Here is a 12712-nt window from a genome sequence, read left to right as displayed (position 1 = left end):
GGGTTTGGCTCTGGTTGAGAGCTGTGTAGTGCTAATTAAATCCTTATTTTTTGAATCAATACAACTCATCAGTCACCAATCAAAAAGTGATAATAACTAAGGGCGTAAAGAAGTTAACCAACACCTTAATTGGTGGTAGGTACTTAGGCTACAAAGTAGAGCTATGACATGTTTTAGATTTTCTTTCGATGTAATGTGTAATGTAATTAAATACCATGATGTTCTTCCAAAATGCTTTTCTTTGTCTTACTGATTTCATTCATGTGCTCATTGATATTGCTTTTCTTGGTCCATGAAATATGATGAAAATGAGAAGTAATACTGATACAAATATATCCATGTCAGGTGCAATTGCATTTCTTAGGAGTATTTCACTTGAAGCAGTTGGATTGGGGGTACATTTGGCAGCTGGAGCTCATGACATTCTACTTCAAACAGAATATATTCTTGCAAGCATTCCACCTTCTCCACCATGGTCCATTAGAAGCAGAGCAAGGACAAATGTTAGGTCAAATCAACCCAAGGATGCCCAACAAGGAATCCGGCAGGTATCCATTTCCAATGTCCTTTAATTTGTGTTTGCTCCTGTCATTTTGGGTTTCAAATATGAATTTCAACATATTAGTAGGATTTGTAGCATTCAGCTAGGTTATCATGTGGGATCAATTAAAAAAATACAAAGGCCAATGATTTCAATCTCATCTTACCGATGATCATGTATGCACCAGTATAATTCACACATGCTCCCCTCCAGAAGAAAGTAAATCTATATAACAAGACACTTCACTATACTGAGACTGAGCATTCTGCATCATTAGAAACTATATTATAATCTATTCATGTACCAATAAGGAACCTGCTCCATCCACAATGATGTCTTGATCTATCTAGCTATTGGCCTCTATTATATTTTTATTCTTTAAACTATTAAAGTCACTAATGTCTTGATCTACATCTACGGCGCTTTATGAGTGGGCATTGACAATAAATGACTTAAATCTGGTTTACAGGCTTACGAGTGCCTCAGTGATGGCCTGGAGAAGACAGCTTCAGCTCTTGTTGGAACTCCCATGAAGACGTACCAGCGTGGTGCTGGTGCTGCATCTGCTTTGGCCACTGCTGTATGTGCTGCCCCTGCAGCTGCAATAGCTCCTGCCTCTGCTGCTGCTCGTGCTGTCCATTGTGCACTCCTTGGAGTCAGAAACAGGTCAGGCTTGTTTTCTTGACCTGATTTTATCCATATTTGTTTTTATAGGATCAATGTTTAGAATCATAGTAACAATTGTATCCACATCTGCAGCCTTGATCCTGAACATAAGAAAGAATCAATGGAGAAATACTTGGGTCCCAGTCAACCTCAAGATCATAGTTAATGGTGTTCTTGCTGCTTTTACCTGACTTAATATTGTACTTGAAAGAGGCTTTGTATTGATACAGGTGACTGGAACAATATACAGATTACTGAAGCGTCATGGTGGCTAGTACCAACACCTTTGTACCATGTAAGTTTGAATTACTCAAATCATGTCTTAGATCTTGTTTCTAAAGCTTAATGGGGAGATGACACTTGGACATAATCTTGGTGCTTGTGTACACAAGGGGTTGCTTTTTGGCTATTGGTGTTCCATTGTCAATTTCAGGCCTCTCACCTCTCCATGAAATCTAATAGTTGATGACGTTTTCTGGATGCAGGTATATATTCAATTGAACAGATTTTTCCCTTGATTCAATAGATGTTATATTTGTACAGTGTAAATAGTAAATGTGTTATATGGTTTGATCCCGTGCTGGCGAGCCTTCTTGTAATTGTGATGATAGGCTTAGATCAGTCAAATGTGTATGTAATATTTTACTAAATTATATTCTTTGAAAGCAAGCTTTCATTTGTTGAATTTGTGATGCCTTTCCCTACTAATATAATACAACCAGTGTTATGCACATTTTTTGTGAGGTTGTTACTGGCAAGGTTCAAAGTATCAATACGGCCCGATACATATCGTATTGGGAGCTTCCCGATACACCTCTACAGAGGGTGTTTCGACCAGTTCAGGGGTTGATGAACCTTAAATCTAAAAAATTTAAAAAAAAAAGCTATTGATACTGCCCAAGATGCCTCTACCGTGTATCAGGCGCATCGATATTTTGAACCTTGGTTACTAGTAAAGGTGAGATTCTTGTAGCAGACAGTTCCTTCAATATATGGGGTAGTTATTGGTAAAGGTACGGACAAGATGGGTCTTCCACTTTCCTTCATCTGTTTTTCCCCTTTTGAACTAAATTATTTGGGTTATATAGCCTTTGATCCTCACCAATGTTTTCAACCCATTGTTGACCTAGTTGGTCAGACCAGTTGACCCCATTACTTGGTCAAGAACCGTTTAGCCCGGCCTATTCAACTGTCGACTTGTTCAACCCGATCACCGAGTTGCAGGTTGCACATGCAATGTATGCAAACTTTCAGAGGTCATAACTTTGCATCTCGATGTTCGATTGGGGTGATTTTTTTTTTATTTTGGGTAATTTTTTTATATTTATGCGTTCCAAGGACCGTAGGTGCCTTGCCACGCTATTTTTGAGTTAAAAATAAAAATACATATAACATATCTAAAACATATTCATACATTATTTATTAATAAATATATATATTTATACATATATACATATGTATATAATTATGATTTCGGATCAATGGTTCAAACAGTTTGAACCATTCGACCTGGTGACCTGCAACCTGGAGGCAAAAACGGTTTGGCCTTCGGGTCAATTTTTAGAACATTGGTTGATGCACTCGATACCAAAATTTTCAGTATTGAGCCATTAAAAGAATTGATACTCTTTGCTTATTTAAGCTTATGTCAACCATTATTTTTGCACCATTGTTGCAGTCTTAAAGTTGTATTTGAAACTTGGCAGATGTTCCAAATTTCTTGACATATCCCAAGTTTAAAAATAGATACATATAATACGTTATGATACTTGTAATATTTTGAACCTTGAATGCAACATGTATAATGCATTCATGTCAAAGTGTCCTTATTTTCCTGAGTGTTTTCACCAGCATTTTATGGCATATCTATTTTGGGAAATTGTCTAAAACTCACCATCACTTTTCATGAATTCTCTTAAACTCACCATAACTTTTCAAGTTCGATCCATTTAACAATATCCCAAAATTAACCCCATCGTTTGAACAAAATCCTAATAGTTTGAACAAAAGAGAACCATTGCTGCTGCTTCTCCCACTAAGAACAAGACTGGTCAAAACGAAACCAAGTGTAAGAAAAAAAAACAATGGTCACCATTGCATCCAACTAACATTGCAGAAAAAAACTACTAAAATGATAAAAGTTTTCAAAAAAAAATAGACAAAAATTAGCCATTGCATCCAACTAATATTGCAAGAGATTTTCAAAAAATATTTCAGAGAATTACATAAAAAATTACAAAAATATTTTTGCATAAATTTGCAGAGCCCTCGGTGGGGATTTGCATTCCATATTCAAGTTGCAAAAAAAATTACAATACATATTTACATATTTACATATTTCAAAATATTATAAATCTTTAGAATTTCTGATCATTCACAACTTCAAACTGGATATAGGAGCGAGTGAGAGAGGGATAGTGGTGGTGTGGCAGCAGTCGAAATTGAGATCTAAGCAAGAGAGGGTGGTGCAATGGCCGGAATCAAGATCTATGTGAGAAAAGATGGTGTGACAGCCGGAATCGAGATCTGAGAAAGAGAGAAGTGGAGTAGCGTCCGAAATCGAGATCTGAGCAAGAGAGGGAGGTGTAGTGGCTGGAATCAAGATCTAAGAGAGAGAGAGAGAGAGAGAGATGGCTAGAATCGAGATCTGAGCGAGAAAAGATGGTGCAGTAGCCAGAATCGAGATTTGAGCGAGAGAGAGGGTGGAGCGGCAGCCGAAACCGAAATTGGAGTGAGAGAGGATAGTGCGGTGGCTGGAATCAAGATCTAAGCAAGAGGGTGGTGTGGTTGCCATAATTGAGATTTGAGCGAGAGAGGATGGTGCAGCATTCACCCACTATAGATCTGAGTGAGTTAACCAAGAGAGAGGGAGTCAGTTGGTGTCATCTGCCTTTTGAAGATTTGTGCACAAAGAGAAAGAGAGAAACTTGCAATGGCCGGAAGAAAAAGTGTGAGACTTGCAATGGCTGAAAGGTCTAAGGGAGCGAGCGAGAGAGAATTTCGGGAGAATCTAACCCTAAATGACACTTTTCCCTAACTCGTCAGTCAAGGGTAGTTTGGTCATGAAAATATTATTTATGCTGATGTGGATGACTTTTGTCAACGAACATTAACAGTGATATAACTGAAGGTGAATTTTAGAAAATAAAAACTTACTATATAGGGAATTTTTTACATTTTAAAAAGTTGTGAGTTTAAGAGAATTCGTAAAAAGTCGGGATGAATTTTAGACAATTTCTCATCTTTTTTGGTAGAAATTTTGTCACAGTTTTGGTGTGGCCATTATTATCATTATGGCTATACCATTCAATAAATGTTTTGTAAGAAGTTGGTCTATTTGAGTTGTTTTAAACTTGTAATTTTTGTGTGATAAATTGGTAATGAAATTATTGGCCCAATTTAAGGAATTTCAACGGTATTATTATATGATGAATATAGGTAATGTACTTAGAAATTTTATCAATTTATGGGAGGGTGGGCTCCATTTTTTTTCTACCAATACATGCTTCCAGAAAGCTTAGTATAGACAAGGACCATTGCTTGATGAAACAAAAGAGTAAAGAAAAATAAAATGATGTCAATTGCATTATTATTATTGGATTGTGCCGTTTAATAAATTAATTAGTACGAAAGAAAGACTAACTTTTCTGTACCCTAAACCCTATACCTTCAAGAGAGCCACAGATAACCAGACCCATGCCGTCATTGTCCAAATCTGAGATGTCCACCTTTGATACGAAATCATATCTCAAAATATATTGTTTGTGGTACAGAGAGAGAGAGAGAGTACTGAGACATATTTATCTTCGATCATATTGGGTGCTGGAAAGAAAGAAATGAAGGTACAAGGTTCACAAATATTACGCATCAAGTGTGGATCCTTAACCCTTGCATAACAAGGCCAGATAAGCAAAAATTCTGTTCATAGCATGTAGCCGCACATTAGGAATATCTCGTGTACATTTATGTTAAGTTCATTGTTCATTGCAAGATGTTTTTGATGTATGGCCAAATTCCTAGGATTGAGCAAAAAAATCGAAAAATTGAACCAATTGAAATCGAACCGAAAATTCAGTTAATCAAATCAGTCGGTTCAGTCCGGTTCAATATTTAAAAAAAATGAAGGTATCAAATCGGTTTCAGTTAATCAAAATAGAAAACCGGCGGTTAACCGAACTGACCAGTATACATATATTTATATATATTTTATGTATATTTATATTATATATATTTTATACATTATAAATTAATAAATATGCATTATATAAATATATATTATTTAATATTTAAAATATAATATTATATATATATATATTTCTAGTATTTTATTATATATTTATATATTTTTAATTGTAAATAATAAAAAACCGATGAACCAAATCGACAATTAACAGAATCGGTCGACTGATTAATCGATCGACTTTGATTCGATTTTGGTTACCGGTTTTCCAAAACAACTGATAACCTTGACTCGGTTTCAAAAATTAGCCCACGATTCGATTAACCGAACTATGAACACCCCTACAAATTCCCACACTTTCAGATTATGTGAGTTTTTGCTTGCAATTTTGCAAAGAATACCATCGCGTGGATAACAACGTAAGTATACATATATTAATCATGCACCAACCTATCAGCTAGATTGGCGTTTTGAGCACAAACTCTTAAATATTGAATTTATAAAAGTCAATACCATTTTTTATGGCAAGTGTTCATTTATATAAATATAATATATTTGCGTTTTTTGTTACAAGTTATCAATTTTAACTAACTTAAAGATTAAGTTGCTTAAAAAGCTAGACTAAACAATGAATATGGCATTGAGTCTTTTTAGATATCAATATAATTTAGTTATTAATACTGTCAACAAATCAATTTGCTAAGAAGTAATGTAATCGGTGCAGTGCTTAGGATTTCAAAATTAAATATTGAAATTTATGGAGAGAGGGAGAGAGAGATGATTGCTTTTATTTAATATTATGCTTGTTGATTTTGCTTTCTAGGATGCCATTTCCTCTTAAAAAATTTGAAGAAGAAATGAAGAGAGACGGAAAGAAAAAATAAAGCTTGTGAAGGGGTTAGTGGAAAAAGGAATGGTGGCAGCAAAAGGATGTGCAGAATGGGAGTGGGAACTGGGAAGTCTTGTTTTATGCAGTGTCTGCTTGTTGATCTTTTGTTTTCTACTTTTATATATATAGAATATGATTTTGAGTGGGTAATGGCATTAGTGGTAAAGAGGAGCCTGTCCACCAAAATAATGCATCCATGATTGTGATGTTGACACCCCAAAATCCAAATAAACAAACAAAACTCAACCATGTTGGATGGACCGCGATATACACGTGCCTGTGGGACTCCATCTCGTTTACATGGACCACACCAAACCATACACAACCCTCTGATCTAGACTGGATTAGTTGGTGGACCTGTGCCTCATTTCGCTTCCAGTGTCCCCACTTCTGTAGGTGCATGCAGTGCATCAGTTCCACTGGAACTATACTAATTAATTCCTGCTCTACATGCCTACAGCATATATAGCAAATATTTTCATTTAATTAGTCTTGATAATTAGAGAGAGAGAGAGAGATGGCTTGTGGGAGGAGTATCTTAGCTTCAAAGCTTAATTATCTTTTCTTGTAGTCGGAGTAACATCACCACTTCTGGTTGGGTTGGGACTTGGGCTCTCCTTCCTCATGTATCATCACATCACATAGCTACGCCTCTCCAATCTTGGTTTCCATGCAGGTCGAAATTCATGGAAAATAGAAAGGGGCATATTTGTCATATTTGAAGATTCCTCTCCTAACGTGTGTTTAACATTTCTCTTTCTTTGGGGAGCCACTCATTTACAGAGATCTATGCATACCTAACATTAGTTTTGCTTTTACTTAACTTGGATTTAGTTTGGTTATTTAATTTGTCTCCATTTCAAGTAATGGAAACTTAGAAAAGGACCCCACCACATTAATGAATGTAATTGTTTTTCTTTTCTTTTTTTCCCTTATTCTAAGCTGATCTAAGTATAGGTTATTATTAACTTTCCGGTCCAGGTTTTGTTCTTTCTCTTTAAGTTGTGCCTCTCTCTCTCTCTCTCTCTCTCTCTCTCTCCTTTTCTTTGGCAAAGTTTGCTAATATCAAAAAAGAGTTAGAAAGCAGGGAGTTCTCCCAAGTCCAGATATTGAACCAAATAAACTACTCTCCTATAATACTGTTAAGTTATGGACACCCAACAGTATTCAAAGAAAACAGAGAAAGTTGCAGACAAAGGAGGAGGAGAAGCAGCAGCAGAAGGAAAATCAAAGCAAGAAGTAAAAGAAGACCAGTCAACAAATCAGAAAACATCCAGTACTACATCCAATTCTTCTCCGCCTTCAGCTTCTTCCTCTCCTTCTCATGAATTCTCCTTCACAATCTCTCTCCGTCCCCCTTCAACAGTACCAGACAAAACCAAGCCCGCACCTTCGTTTGCAATCGATTTGTCTCCAGCCGACGATATTTTCTTTCATGGACATCTCCTGCCTCTCCACCTTTTGTCTCATCTTCCCATCTCTCCCCGTTCCTCCACCAACTCCATTGAAAGTTATAATCCTCCCGTCACAGGTTTGTTAGAAGACGGAAAACCCAATAACATCATCAACAATAGCAACAGCAACCAAAGCACCGGCAACAACAGTAACAGCAACGATAACAACAACAACCGCAGTAGCAACAACACCATCATCAACAATAGTCATAGTAACAGTACTAGTACTAGTGCGACAAAAAGAAGAAGCAAGCCAAAGTCTTTCAGCTCCTTGTTTGGACTTGCTAATAAATGGCGAAAAGGGTCTGAGATTGGAGAAAGAGAGGATGAAGAGGACGAGAAAAAGAAGAAGAAGAAGCTGAAATTCGATGTGAGTCATATTTTAAAAAGGTACGTGAGAATGGTTCGACCACTGTTGCTCTTTGGAAGTGGAAAGGATAACCGGCAACATCGTAGGCAGCCTTACTCGTTTTCAGGTAATTTAAATTCGAGGGGGAAGCCAGAGTGGAGGGGAAGAAGAGGAGAATTCTCAGCTCCGGCGTCCATATGGACGTCTCCCACCAACAGTGGTCATCTTGTTGCTACACAGGCTTTTCATTCTCCATCAAGCGATAGCAGCATGGAAGAGCTGCAAAACGCAATCCAGGCTGCAATTGCGCATTGCAAGAATTCCATCGCGATGGAGGAGAAACTCAAATGCTGATCAGATTATATTGATGAAGATGAAAATTTTTCAATTCTCTCCATTAATTCGGTATTGCTTTCCTTCATTCCCTTCTTGCTGTATAGAGTGTATTAATTAAAACGTAGTACAAAAGGAATTCGAAAGATTGATATTATATATCATGTTCATGAGACCGTTTCTGAGCTCTTTTCTTTCATGGAAACGTAATAACGAGTTCTGCTTTCCATTTGAAAATCTAACTGCAGTATGGTCAGGTATCTCCAATAACACTACTGTTGGTGTTGGTGGCTTGGTGCAGTCAAAACTCAAAAGTACTTTTTTGATAATTGATTTGGAAAGCTCTCTCAACCATTGAGTTTTTCATTTTTTACTTTAATTAATAATTACTTTGTCCACCCCCACGGCCCACGCTTCCAAATAAAAGAAAGGAAAGAAAATTTAAAATAGCAGCAGTCTTCTCTTCTAACCATGGCCTGAAACTCATCGTTCTGAGCTTTCGTTTCAGTTCATCTAAGTAAACGCAACAAACGAATCCTATCTACAATTAATACCACCACCACGACGGTTTTCAATGCTAGCAACCAGTAATACTGTAAAACGATCGAGTTGAGACAATATCTTCATTGTTGGGCTTACGTACCCAGGAAAGTGATGAAGATCAATTTCAGGCCATGTATTGTAGCTTTAAGCTGCATCCACATATATTTTTGCGTAGGTTAAAGTGTAACCCCCGACATTGACAACCCTTCAATCGAGCTCGTGATTATATGGGTCCAAACCCTTTTGACTGCCTAGGATAAATTCGTCCACCTAGATACTCTCAGACAAAGCAGGAATCTTCCATATGGCAGAGTCGGTGGCAGCCCAAAAAGCTGGTCCTTGCATTTACCATCTCAACAAGTTTTAGCGGTCCCCACCACGTGGCAAAAAGACAGCCTTTTCTGGGCATTCTACCAATTGGCAATTTGATGACTCAGCAAGTAGAATTACGACAGAAAGAGTCCAATGCATGCTTTAAGCAGGGAGCCAATGAAGACGGGGAACTGACCATGTGACCAGCTTAGTGGGGCGCCTCTACTCTCTAGTGGTCGACGGTCTGATAAAATGGTTGCACCACCCTTCCCCTCAAATGAAACCCCCAATTGGGGTAGGAAAGGGATAATGAGCCATGAACGACGACGACCCACATACAGAACCTTATCCCTCACATGACTACTACATGCATGATTATAACTCTGCATTAATTTTAGTGCATTAAATTGGACGATGGAGGAAATTCTGTATTGTTGAAGCTTCAAGAGCAATGGGGCTACCAAAAGGGAGAGAATCCTTTGGGATTCCATGCCTGTGGGTCTCCCGATGATTTGATAGATCTGGAATTTACAGAGATAAGTACCAAATACAGCTCCTCCAATAAATAGAAGGAATATGATGATGTCTCTGTTAATGGAGAATATAAGTTATAATAATGATATGAGCAATTGAGTAGCTCATTTCTCCTACCAGTACCCTGTACCAATGCCCTTCTTTATTATTTTTATATTAGTATCTCCCTGAAAACAATGCCCCACTCCACATGGAAATGCTTTCCATCCTTTTTGCAGCTTCACTTTAGAGACCTTAGAACAGAGTTGAGAAACATAATAATGCCACCTCCTCCTTCGTGTAAGTCTGAAACATTTATTGAATGGGCCTTGCAGACCTACCGCTCTTTTCGTCGCATTGGAATTTGGAACTGAATGTTTGTTCCAACCACCAATGAAAGTCACGGGATGGAGAAGAATGACGACCAGTGGGCTCAAATAATATAATGTTAACCTCACATAAAACTATGACCCATAAGTTAAATTCCAGAGATGCAAGTAAATCTCCCTTCTCCCCTATCTGTAGCAAGAGTCAGAAGGGAAAACAACACACAACAGAGAGCAAGCAAATCAAAGGAAATAATATCACAAGTGTGCATCAGAAAAGGTTCAACCGTATTCCTACACATGGTAAGGTAATCCATTGCTTTTTGCAGCTTCACATCAAGATGCGGTAGGTAGGGAGTCCTATCAAGGTCAATTCTCCTCAAGACTCAAGAGGACAGATCCCCGTCCATCAGTCTCAAATGTTGAAGTTTACCTTCCAATGGGTTTCTATTTCTAACCTGAACCAGGAAAAGGGTGAAAGAAAAAACGAAAGATGATGAATGAAAGAGTTTCCACCTTGCCGACTTAAAAAATCTTCCGATGATCACGAGTAGATCACTACCCCACGGAAGGACTTCTTACAGTAAATAATGGGGACTGAAAAGGGTAGTTGGCTCTTGGCTCCTTCATGGGTGATCTTTTTCCCGGAAAATTTATCTTCTCCAATCATCAGCCAAGTACAATTGGAGATGCAAATAAGAATACGTTACAGGTACTTTCAAGGTACGTAAGCACTCCAAAAAAAAAAGTCAATAGGTGAATATCAGTTGCTTGAGTAAGCAATAACTAAACGATTTTAAGTTCTTTGGATGCTGTACAACAACAGATCATATGAGCTGGGTTTTGACCTCAAGGAGTTTTGATGGCGTTAAACAGGATCACTTTAGAAGATACTGGGAAAGAATCATCTTTTATCGGTCTCTTCCATTATAAAAGGGCATTCTTGCATTCGAGTAGGCAACAAGATTTTCTTTTTTTTTTTATGTAAACCGATCTTTCTGGTTCAATATATTAACCATTCATACGAGAGAGAAGATTAATTCTACAGTTACGTAACATAACCCAATCAGATGTTTACATAATTTGAAAGTAAAATATAGACAATCAATCGATTTAAATTTACTGATCAATAACCTATAGTCTAATTTGCAGGAACAAAAAAATAAGCATGTCAAGCGGAAAACAGAGCAATGCTAAGCTTGCAAATTTGCTTTCTTCTACACCTTATAAATGAATTCACTACATACCACATATCCGGAATTTTATGTCAGTTTGAGTGTGTCTCCCTTGTCAGTCATGTGGATTCCATATATGATATTCCAGATTTGTGGCCTATAATTTATAAGGTATACAAGAAAAATATGTGCTCAGCATTTTACACAGAGAATGTACTGCGTGGATAAATTTCATTAACATCCACAATATTGGATACAAAATATGGATACCTAAAAGACAAATTATCAAATCCTGAAGTGGATTAAATCTTACAATCAGAGAATAGATGCTTTAACATTGTTAGGAATGGATATAATGTCCTAAGAGTAATCTGTATTGAACAGATGTTTCCATGAACAAATGGAAAAAATGTCATGTCTCAATGGCATTTCATTATCTATTATCTTGGGCCCAGGAAGGAAAAACTGGGGCAAGGATCAAATAATCCCATGTCAGGCTCAATGGTCATGGTATGCCAAGTTGCCTTCTACCTTTCGGGTTTCTTTCTCACTGTCTGGTTGATAAAATGCTGAATATTTGAAAATATTCTTAATTATCAATAAAAGTTGGATGCACTGTTTTGCATATGATGATAATTGACAGTAATGATGAAGAAAAGCTCCACAGAAAATGGTTTCTTAATACATATACCCTGCTTACCAAAAAAAAAGAAGAAGAATTTCAGAAAACAAATGCATCTTTACCTGGTCCTTTCCTGTATTTCATTTGTTTGAATGTATCCAACTTTTCTTGTATTTTGACCAATATGCCAAATTTATAACTATGGTCAAACAGATTTTCTCCCTTGAGGCCTGTGGCTTTTTTCAGAAACTGATATCTATTGATAATTTAGACAGGCAGAGTGGTTTAGACACTCAGCCTATATGTTGATAATTTAGACATTCTTTCTTAAGCCCCATCACTTATTATGAATTATGATGCATTTGCAAATAAACTATTATAATCTGAATTAAGAGTACTGCCATACAGACAAAGGCAACACATTCAATACACAGACTAAGAAAGAGGGATATACAAAGATTTCTTAATATTGGCCCAAGACCCTAGATAGCTGGGACAATTATTGGGTAATTGCCCTCTCTGGTTTCACTAACTATCCATTTTAGAGAACTAGAGGTTCACTTGTTTATAGCAAGCCTTGCTTTCATGAGTGACTGTGTAAGAATGTTTTTCCTTTCTATTTCTACTTGTTGCTACCATTCCAGTAGATACAATTTTAAAAGGGGTGAAAAAGGAAAAAAGAATTTGTAACAACATAAGAAAAATCAAGAATCATCAACACAACACAAATATTGATCTCCCAATTAGACAACACACATGGTATACCTTGCAACTATTTGGGGTGAGCTACATGGATTCCATTCCACTGT

At 37.0% G+C, this 12712-nt stretch overlaps 2 protein-coding genes across 4 annotated transcripts in view; both read left to right on the top strand.

Annotated features, from left to right (window-relative positions):
* Positions 1 to 1892, top strand: part of ATG2 (autophagy 2) — a 48637-nt gene extending 46745 nt beyond the window's left edge. For 2 of the 3 annotated variants that reach the window (XM_010270974.3, XM_010270991.3), the window contains exons 11-14: positions 346 to 548; positions 1011 to 1207; positions 1301 to 1502; positions 1693 to 1892. In XM_010270974.3, coding sequence (XP_010269276.2) covers positions 346 to 548; positions 1011 to 1207; positions 1301 to 1373 — 473 coding nt within the window. In that variant the 3' untranslated portion in view covers positions 1374 to 1502; positions 1693 to 1892. The remainder of the gene's footprint in view (positions 1 to 345; positions 549 to 1010; positions 1208 to 1300; positions 1503 to 1692) is intronic. The other variant, XM_010270981.3, reaches the window with a different exon arrangement.
* A 5416-nt stretch (positions 1893 to 7308) lies between these two features.
* Positions 7309 to 8649, top strand: LOC104606002 (BRI1 kinase inhibitor 1-like). The gene has a single exon (XM_010271005.2). It carries the CDS (start codon positions 7426 to 7428, stop codon positions 8431 to 8433), a length of 1008 nt encoding a protein of 335 aa, XP_010269307.1. The 5' UTR covers positions 7309 to 7425; the 3' UTR covers positions 8434 to 8649.
* Positions 8650 to 12712: the final 4063 nt, after the last annotated feature.

The sequence above is a fragment of the Nelumbo nucifera genome, chromosome 5 (genome assembly GCF_055504915.1).
Source record: "Nelumbo nucifera cultivar China Antique chromosome 5, China Antique-T2T, whole genome shotgun sequence".
Taxonomy (NCBI): Eukaryota; Viridiplantae; Streptophyta; class Magnoliopsida; order Proteales; family Nelumbonaceae; genus Nelumbo; species Nelumbo nucifera.
Note: the sequence above shows the minus strand (reverse complement) of the source record. Positions and strands in the feature narration are given on the sequence as shown.

Coding starts and splice junctions, on each gene's coding strand:
- LOC104606002 (XM_010271005.2), top strand. CDS start 7,426: ATGGACACCCAACAGTATTCAAAGAAAACAGAGAAAGTTGCAGACAAA.